The 10,578-nt window shown below is 38.1% G+C and overlaps 1 protein-coding gene across 1 annotated transcript in view; it reads left to right on the top strand.

The window, feature by feature from the left end:
• Positions 1-6,196, top strand: part of LOC140923276 (mitochondrial pyruvate carrier 1-like) — an 8,160-nt gene extending 1,964 nt beyond the window's left edge. Inside the window, 3 exon segments of the mRNA XM_073373368.1 lie at positions 3,124-3,204; positions 3,932-4,064; positions 5,093-6,196. Of these exon segments, the coding sequence (XP_073229469.1) occupies positions 3,124-3,204; positions 3,932-4,064; positions 5,093-5,147 (269 nt within the window). The 3' untranslated portion in view covers positions 5,148-6,196.
• Positions 6,197-10,578: the final 4,382 nt, after the last annotated feature.

Raw genomic sequence — 10,578 nt, 5'->3', positions numbered from 1 at the left:
CGAAATTGTGACCAGATGGTCGCCAACGTGACTGAAAATTTAGTGCTCGCAACCAGAATTTCAAGGCTAGTCGTCAGCAGGCAGCCAACCTTCAGTGCCTTGTCAATGTTTTGAACCGCGGCACTCGAGGAATCATTTTCGTTTTAAATGGAAAAATAATTATCACATTTGATTTTCAGAAGAAACTTACGTACCCCTTGTCTTGTCAAAGTTATTAATCCCCATAGAAAACAATTAAGGGTAAGAAAATACAAAAAGCGTAGACTGTTTACACTCAAACAAAATTACCAAAGGTGGGAGACTGGTACAAACAATTTTGTTCTGAAGTGACCTGGTACAAGCAACATGGCGGTTAGCTTCGCAGTGCGTAAGTAATTGGAAAGGTAGTTGCATTACAATGTTCAGTCTTCAAACTAAGAGAGCTTTATATTTAAGGAAAAGTCCTTTTCAGCTAAGATGTCTAAGCTACATATACATAATAATGCCTTTTTGTACGTGGCAGTCTGACTTTTGCATTTGTTCACAAGTATTAAAGATAATGTTCTAAGTGTGTTTCTCTGTTAAGCAAAAATTTTACGGGCACTTGCTGGTGACTAGAATTTTCCATCTGGCAACTGAAAAAAAACCCACTTGGCACCTGTATAAAAAAGTTAATTTTGAAGCCTAATAAAAATAAAGACCAAAAAAATAACTTATTTATTATATGGCATGTGCTTTGTCTGACTCAAGCATTTTGGCATATTGCCAGGAGTGCAAATAGTAGGGCTGTCACTAAGCTTTCAAGTTGCCAGATATATGCAGTTTATAGGTGAAGTTCTATATGTTGTAGTATTTTCATTTTGGTTCCTCTCAAAGTGGTCAGGGGTCGTGTACATAGTAGCTAGGGAAAATGCCCGGTCCTTGGCCCTTAAAGACAAGACAGCCCTGAAAGAGTCAGGGCTTCTGATATTTCGCGGAAAAAAAAGCAAAATTTCGCGGGATTTTCAGGGGCAAATTCGCGGAAAAATCGGCCGATTTCGCGGGATTTTCGCAGGAAAAAAGTCAAAATTCGCAGAAAAATCGGTCCATTTCGCGGGATTTTAGCGGAAAAAAGTCAATTTTCGAAGGATTTTCAGGGGCAAATTCTTAGGAAAATCGGCCGATTTCACGGGAAATTTCGGGGGAAACTTCGCCAAGGAACAATCAGTAAAAAACAGCCAATTTCGCTGGGGTTTTTTTACGGCAAATTTTGCTAAAATTGATCAATTTGGCGTCGATATGACCAGGGTTGGTGAATGTTTTTTTAACAGAGATAATCATTTGCTCTTTCAACAACAGTTCGCGCGAGAAATGAGCGAATGTTAAAGCTATTAACATTATGCATGATTAGTGCCCAGTTTTTCGTAACGTTCATCTAAAAACGCCTGGTAGTTTTGGGACGTTGTTTACTCTTTGCAGTGACGAAGCTTCAAGCTAAATTTGGACGTTTGGGGTGAACAAAACCGGTCTAATAGCCAAGATAAGAATTAAATGTGTTTTGCCGAGATGTATTTGGAAATGTTTCTGGTGGATTTCGCGGTATTTCGCGTTTTTTGGGGAATTTTGCAGGATTTCGCGGAAATACCTGAATTTCGCCGGTCTGCGACCGCGCGAAATATCAGAAGCCCTGAAGAGTGCTTTTGCATTATAAGATCTGTCGCTGATTGTGAATCATTGCCAGGTGATACACTGTAGATGCTAGGATTCATTTTTCTTACCATCAGCATAAGCAACCAGTATCACTGAGATCTCTCTGCATGGCTATTGTGCATTCCCTCCTCAATTATGCCTCTGAAATCTTGAGCCTGAGTCCCGGCGGGAGTGGGGTACTCCCATACAAAAGTGACTGGGATGCTTGTCGGAACATTCAAATTAAACCCCTAAGGGAGACCAATGTGGGATGTGGGTGTGGCTCAAGCTTGAGCTGACCCCTAAGGGAGATTTCTGTGTGGTCAGTGGCAGAGCATTTTTTGTAAATTTCTTTATACAAATTACTATAAGCGATATCTGAATGGGCAAATATAGTGACTTTCCATCCCAAACACCCTAAATGAGACTGAAATCTGTAATTAACACCCCTAAGCAAGACAAAGAGCATCCCCATCACTTTTATATGGGAGACCCCCACCACCCCCTGGCCTGATTCCGTCTCTATGATAAGGCTAGTGGAGAGAGTTCAGAAAATAATGTGCAACAAGGGTTTATTATCCTACATGACCTAGGTTACAAGTGGCTTGAAGGGTTAGATCTACAGACTCAAGTGTGGACTCATTTGTCTGACCTATTTATAAGGGATTAAGTAATAAACTGATATTCCTTTCCTTTTTGACAGTAGAAGAACCAATTTTTTTAAGGGAACATTATTACAAATTAATTTTTGTCATAGAATTCTCAAGAGTTACTCAAGAAGCTTAGGACTGAAGACCTAAGCCTGTCAAGTTCCAAAAACATTGCAGAGAGTATCACAAGAATACAATCTCACATGTTACTTGACCAGAGCTTAAAACAGTGTTTATTATTACAGTAGTGGTATTATCAATTATAAAATTTTATTTTTTATCATAATAAACTGTATAATTAAACAAGACTTACCTGTAAGTTGAAGTTTGATTGAGATTCTATCTCATGATATGGAAAGGCTGGAAGATCACTTTGCATGGGACCTTACTGCCCTTGGGTCATATAATAGAATTAACAAATTCAATGTGTTCCTTTTTTCTGACAAAATCTTTCCTTTTCTTTCTTCTCATAATTTGTTAGTTATTTTTAAATTAGGATCAGGACTAGCACGCATGGTTCTTAGAATGTATGTTCCTTACTAGTCTTTCACTGCTTCTCCCTTGTGTTTTTTTGCAGTTAATAACAGATTAAATTAAATTAAAACTAAATAAGAATAATGAAATATTAGCAGTACTGGTGTGTTAAGCTGCAGAAGAACAGTCAGATTTCTTTGCAAAAGTTACAAACGTAGCACCGTTTCCAGTACACACTAACAATTAACCTTACACCAATCTTTTCTGATTTCTCATTATGTTCCCTGCCTAGGCTGGCCATACACTTCAAGTACGTATTATAAACAAATTTGTGTGTTTTACTTTATTGTAGTTGCCAACTGGGGTCTTCCTCTTGCCGCAATGTCTGACATGAAGAGGGATCCTGAATACATCAGTGGCAAAATGACAACAGGTTAGGATGGTCATGTAATTAGGCAATAATCCATCCTTCTCCCCTGAACAGGATGTTACATGTAGTCCATCACAGGGGTCTCCCAACAGTACTGCTTGCAAAGCAAGTCGTGTCTGATAGCCATGGGCTAGTGAATTTTGTGTTCAGGCTAGTAATTTTATTCTTATAAATTTGCTTTATAATATTAATGGCAAGCTAAGTATTTGAGGGAATTCAAATTACAGAATTACTGTAAGACAAGTATTAATTATTATTTAAATTCCAATACTTAATAAATTCATGAAGTTTGAAAGCTGTTTTTCAAGCTGATCTGATAAAGTTAAGTTATTATTACTATGTATTAATAAATCAATCAATTAATAATGATAAATTAATTAATTTTGCTCCAAAATTTCTTTTGGGCCAGTAAAAATGACTCTAGGGCTTAGTATATGCTAGCCACTGCTTGCCCATAGGGCAGCTGTAAAACTGACTTTCTTTGCACCGTGCTGTATTTTTCTGACAGCCATTTACACACCAAGGTTGCTCGACATAGTAATAAAACTGTTTGAAACAAACGTTTTTTATTGCACAGTGAATGGAACACCTATTTTTGAAACCAGATGTTAAAGTAATAACTTATCATGACTTATCAGGCTTTCAAAACATCACTTCGGTTTTTTTTTGTGTTGTTGTTGTTTTTATCATATTAATTTGAGATTGACTGTTGTTTGTCTTTATTTGCCAGCTCTTTGCATCTATTCAATGCTGTTTATGAGGTTTGCATGGCGAGTTCAACCTAGGAACATGCTTCTATTTGCTTGTCACTTTAGCAATGAGGTTTGCCAGCTGATTCAGTTAGGACGATTTACCAAATATAGGTGGGGATTGTAATACGTAGTGTATAGTACAGTTAGATTAGAGAAAATCTTGTTTTCATTTTGTTATTGATGTCAGACAACAACTTTTACTTTTCCAGTTAAAGCAGGCTCAACTATTAACTTAACACCTGCTCTTAATTATTGAAAACTAATATCATAGCAGGTTTTAAGGCGAATGCATCACAATAAAATGATTATCAGATAATAAAACAATATTATTCAAAAGCTTTTCTGTAGAACACCTAGAAGGTATTATTAAGAGATTTTAATGTTCATGATGAAATGATTATTAAAGAGATAGTCCGAGTTAGATCAAAGTGAGTATGGGACTTCAATAGTAGTTATCAGAATTTTGCATTTAAAAGTGGTTCTTTTTTATTTATATTTTAAATTCTGATTTACGAAGCTGTATAAGAGATTGCAGGAGTTGAATCTAAATTGCAGGGCCAAAGACTCTTTGATTTTTGTCTTTGTTTTCCTGGGGAGAAGGATGTTCTTTGTGGAACTCCTCTTGTTTATAACTTTATTTCCATTAAAATTTTTCAAGCTACATTTAAATATAATCCAAATACAGTTTAAATTATTTTCATCCAGGAGGTTTGAATGATCAAGATTTTATTAGCCCTCTAATCCAATTTTTACCATATCAATGAACTGAAATAAAACCATCTCAAATTTTGGGAAAGTTGTTATTCAGTCAGTCAGTGACACGGGCGGCTCAAAAGAGAAAAACTCCAAGTACTCCCAGTAGGATACAAACCTATGACCTTCTGATTACCAGTCCAGATGCTCTACCACTGAGCTATAGGAGACTCAAGGGATTTAAGGCCACTAAACTAGGTAACTCTACTTTCTTTAGCGAGCAAACATTCCATTTTGGGTGTTTGATATTAAATTAACTGCATGGTCATCCAAAAGTTTTTCTTTGGGTTGGCCAGTCATGTTTCCTTTTTATGCACGACTTGTACAGCTGTGACATGATCGCGGAATATTGCTCTCATTTTAATGTTGTTAAAATTTGTTTTTAGGCTGGGAGGTGGGCCACAGACCCGGCCAAGTGTGGAGGTGTACCCATCAAGTTAAATGTGCAGCACACTGTCATCCTCTTGAGAATTTTTCTGTGTATCATAATTTTATTATAATAATCATTAATAATGAATTGAATAACGTATGTGGCCAGGATTGCCAAATTAGAGCTTGGATACTCTTGTGACAAAACAATGTCTACACTCAAAATTTACATGGATGAAGACAAAAAGCAACTATGTCACGGCAGTCAAGTCCACTTTGTAAATGTGTGCTATTTTATCACATGAAGGATTAAGGTAGCCAAATGTGACATTATTGCTTAACCCTTTAAGCCCCAATTTCCACATACAAATTCTCCAAACTGATCTCTATACATTTCCTGTAAGGATTAGTTGAGAGAATTTTCTAAAAGATCAAGGTATTTTCTGTTCAGTTAGCATTTCTCTTGCCAATGTATGGATATCATCAGAAGAAAATTGATGTTGATCACTATTGGGACTTAAAGGGTTAATGACAAAGTCACAGCTTCATGGCAAATAAATGTGTCCGTTGGAGAGAAAATTCAAAGTCACAGGGATGGGATATGAAGTCTGTCTGTACCTTCTTTGTCTTCCTTTTTTATTTGTGGAGTCATTTCCATATTTATTTTAAAAAAGAAATAACATTCCTTATTTTTGTATATTTTACTCAATTGGATGGCCAGTCCGTAACTGCTGAATTTGGTTAAACTGCAATACATTGATATTAGCCTGCAATCATGCTATCTTTGTATCTCTAAAAGACTTCTCATATGTGATAAAAATGCCTGATTTTGGGTTAACCAGCATTTTAACTTTTAATGTATCAGACAAAATGTAGGCTTCTTTGTTTTGCTTTTTACAAAGCTGTCCTGTTCATTAAAGGAGGACTTGGTAACTTGTAGAGTCTTCTGACATGCAGATTATTTGAGGGAGTAACTGTTTTATACTTGTAAACGAAGACAATTTGTGGATGGGACAGTTTTAATTTACTTAGTGGTGTAAAATTTTAAAATGTGTGACGAAATATTTTATACTAGGGTAACTGTTAAAAGATAGGAAATGGAACTGGCAAAATGTGTTGCAGATCTATCTCAATCCTTGACCTTAACTTACTAGATTTTTTTGAGCATGAAGTATTGGTTTAATAACCCTGCTGTTTTAAGCATTCATTGAATTTTCCGAGAAATCTTCTAAAAATGAGCCTTCTTCTTCCAAGGGAGGCAGGCTAATTTAAAGGGACACAGTTAGCTTTGGGACCGTGCTGACCTGGACACCAGTCTTGCATATTATCTCAACCTGAGATCAAATACGCATTTGAATACATGTACATCTAGAAATCTGTTTCAATCTTCCCTAGTGTTTCATTCGATCTTTGATATTTTTGATACTGAAAACCTATTCCTTAGTATTTCTTTACTCATCCTATATTGATTAAAAACAGTATGAATCGCGTGTCTTGTGATATGTAAATCAGGTAAGAAATGGTATGTAATGCTCATATCCATCAGCTGGCTGTGTCCCTTTATTAAGACCTCGTGCGACAAAAAAGAACCAGGGGCTGAACATGCTGCTTATTGGAATGAAAAACATTCATGTGCAAAATGCCATTGGTATCCTCTCCTTACTAGCCTCCCCCGCAGGCGTTTTTAGGGGAGATCGATCTCCCCTAAAAACGCCAGCGGGGGAGGCTACTCCTCACTGGCTAACTCTGGTCGGACTTGCAGTAGATCTGATCTTATTGCTCGTGCTGGTTTGCACTTGACGTCGCGGCGGCCATGTTGGTAATCAAGAACAAAAGCATTTCTCTCCGCTGGGAACTAAATGTCATTTTCATGCAAATTCTTCGAGAAAAAATTCTGTTGTATTGACCACCGATATGGCCGCCTTGTCACGTGGTTGCAAACCAAGAGTAGTTAACCAGAGTTTTTAAAAATTTATTATTTAGCCTGTAAGAAGAAGTGGGTAGCGCCAGTAAAGTTTGTAGAGCAGATGAGAATGAAAGACGTGTAGTAATTATAAAGCTGACGCCTTCGGGGATTTCCTGGGATTGGGTGTTTTAATATTAATCAACACATAACGAAGCTTTAAGTGAAGTCAATCACGGTAATATTTAAAACAGAACATAACTGTGTTATATTTGAATAAAACACTGGTTGGTTTTACTTTCCGAGTGATAAATGTTTCAAGTTTAGCTATGGTTGCCGAATCACGAACGTTGATTAAAACTGAGTTTAGACAGTGCTTAACAAGAACTTATTGAAAGCTATTTTCTCTTATTTTCGCCAACTTTGGTGATATTTAAACATTGTTTGCTGTGATTATGTACTTCATACTCCCACTATGTCAAATTTTATATTTTCATGTTTATTTACAAGATTTCTACCCGGGTGGTTTGTGTAAATGTAGTAAGAACCGTTAAAGTTGCTCTTTGCCGTGCTTCATCTTGTGCTCGGACACCTTTCAGCGTATGGTTTCCATGTTAAACTTCATCGTCGTCGTCGTCATCATCATCAGCCCTTTAAAATTTACACTGGTTCCCAAGTTCAGGCAAACAGAGGTCAAAACCATACCCTTCCAGGCCGTACATAGCCTGCGAACAGAAGACGCATTTCCGGTCGTCGCTTCTCTCCCTCCGAAAAATAGCTATTTTTCGGAGGGAGAGAAGCGACGACCGGAAATGCGTCTGCTGTTCGCAGGCTAGGCCGTACATAGCTCTGCGAGTTTTCATTTCTTTTTCGTTTTGAGTATTTTTTTCCACAGGTAATGCTAACAACTTATTATCCCTAACTTCATCTGACAAACACACTGGTCAAAAATCTGAGACACGTATAATCAGATGTGTCAGGAAGGAGAATGCGATCTTTTCTTCCGTTTACTTTCGGTTGGCCTGGACTTAAATTTACAGAGACATTTACTTTTGGAAAAGCTCGCCATTTCTGTAACGCATTAGCATTTTGGATTTTTAAAAGAAATTAACCTTAATCTGGAACTATTTAATAAACTTTCAGCCAATGTACGCATAAATTCCGCTTTTTCTCCCGACCCAACTGACTGCCCCTGGGTCTCCGAAGATGCCAATGTACGGCGGGTGCTAGGGCATAAATTGGGAGCTGGAACGCTGAACTTGAATGTTGTCTCAACAAAAAGAAATACAGACAAAATAAAGAAGAAATATACGTTCACAGTTGAGGAAAATTCTGCCACATTCTAAGGCATGAAAGGCTGTTTGCACGGGGGTTGACTGATTTGAGGGAAGAAACTTGGCTTGACTTTTTCTTTATCACTCACATCCTTAGCCGGAGGTGAACGAGGTAAAGCATTGATTTCCATCGAAATTTTCTCTAATCTCTCTTCGATCGCAGCGGGTTTCACGTAATCGTCATTTACGATAACGATGTCATTGCCTTGGTCATTCCAATTCTCTCTAAGGCCGGCAGTCGGTTTCATGTAATCCTCATTTACGATGTTACTGCTTTGGCCATTCCAGTCCTCTTTAAGGTGGACAGTCGGTTTTATGTAGTCCTCATTTACGATGTTACTGCCTTGGTCATTCCAGTTCTCTCTAGCCCGGGAAGTTGGTTTCATGTAATCCTCATTTAAGATGATTTGGTCATTCCGGTTCTGCCTACGGTGGGCTCTTGAGGCATCATATTCCAGAGGCATATTCTGTGCTTTTTCCATGACGTTATGAAGTCTGATTTCTTCTGCCATTCCTAACAGGGGGTTATTCAAATTCTGTGATTCTCTCAGTTCTGGCAAATTCTTGCTAATCAAGTCAGAAGAAGGTAATTTCCAATCCTCCTGTCCGGGATTCAGATCTGTAAGAGTTTCACGTTTGTCGTAAGATGGAGGCTTTGCTGTTAGGAGGTCTATCTTCGATTGTAGCGAAATTGATGGGACGACTTTTTCAACTATAAAATATTCATTTAAAATATAGCAATTTAAGGCAAATCTCAAGTAAAAATTTCAATATTTTCGCTCTGTTTACACGGAACTTTGAACGGCTAGGCGTCCAGATTTTCGTACGAAAAGATGATTCCGTGTGAACAGAACACCTAAACGCATGAATTTTCAACCGGTCGAAAATGTGAACGTAATATATACTAAACCTATAATAATTCCTTTTGTGACATTCCCATTGCCGTTGCCGTTACTGTCGTCCCTAATACTTAAGCTAACGACACTAAGAATAATTATTCAGCGCTTACCTTGTGAAGGCGCTGTATTTAATGTGAACACACTGGTCAATGGAATATTATGTTGAACCTCTGAACCCTTGTTTGCTGAGTACTCTATGGTCTTCTTCGCCTTTTCATTTTGATTCTTAGATTCATACTCGGAATCAGATCCATTTTCAAGCAGGCTTCTTTCGGGAATTAAGTTTTCGTCCACGGTGATCAAGTCTCCAGGATTCTTCAAAACAGGTTTTACATTTGAAGCGGCAATTTTAGTCGGCGTGGCATGGCCGTAAAGTTTGCGTTGAAAATCTTTTAATAAGTCTTCAGCAGAGACGCCCGAATTACTTAGCGCTTCGATTTCTGAGACTATTTCTCGAGTTGGCGGCTCTGTTGTCTCTGATACAGTAAGTTTGGATGGTACCAGTAGTTGAGGTTGATCATTTCTTAATGTGATTTCCTTCGTAGCTGGCGGAACGGGAATATTAACAGCTGAATCTAGGGGCAAAAGTGAATTTATTACTTACAATCTTAACGAACGTGTGTAATTCAATCAATCATTGTTGTTACAGGAGATCACTTTTGAGTGGTTTGTAAATATTAAAATAAAAGTTTTCTCGCATGGTTTTTACTAAAACGTTGTGCAATTCCCCCACTGAAAAAAAGGATAATATAACGAATCTCACACACATTTTCAATCGTAAGCTTCAAAATTTTCTGGTTCAGGAAGGAAAATCGGCTGACAGAAACAAAAGAAGTTACCTTTTTTTATAGAAACGAACCCACCGGAATCACGAACTTCCTGTTTGCCAATTACAATGTTCCATATCGCACTCGTCTGTTTTAAAAAGCAAAGCATGGCGTCATATCATTTGCTCAGTATTATTTAGATGTCTTTGAATGGACGCTCAAGTCTCTTTCTTACCTCAGTCAGTCGGCCTATGGGCATGGAACCAGCGCCGATAAAAAGAAAACAGATGGCTGAAAAGAGAGTTACCTGCGACCGTGGTATAGGTGAAACTCTATGCCTTGCCGATTCCGTTAGAACCACAACCGCGCTTAACATACAAAGAACTGCTAGAAAACCTGATGTCATAATGTTGCTAGTTAGGGTCAATGCTCTTCGCTGATTGGTGAATTTAGCGCACGTGCAACATGTCAGCGCGCGCGCTTCCTGGTGAACCCGTTTAACCCATTCGCCCCTGAACCGCCCGTAACCGCCCATGCGGATCCACGTCCTTTCTACCCTTTGTGACGTCATCAGTTTTAACGGTCAAGGACAACTTTGTC

This window comes from Porites lutea, chromosome 1, assembly GCF_958299795.1.
Source record: "Porites lutea chromosome 1, jaPorLute2.1, whole genome shotgun sequence".
Classification (NCBI taxonomy): domain Eukaryota; kingdom Metazoa; phylum Cnidaria; class Anthozoa; order Scleractinia; family Poritidae; genus Porites; species Porites lutea.
Note: the sequence above shows the minus strand (reverse complement) of the source record. Positions and strands in the feature narration are given on the sequence as shown.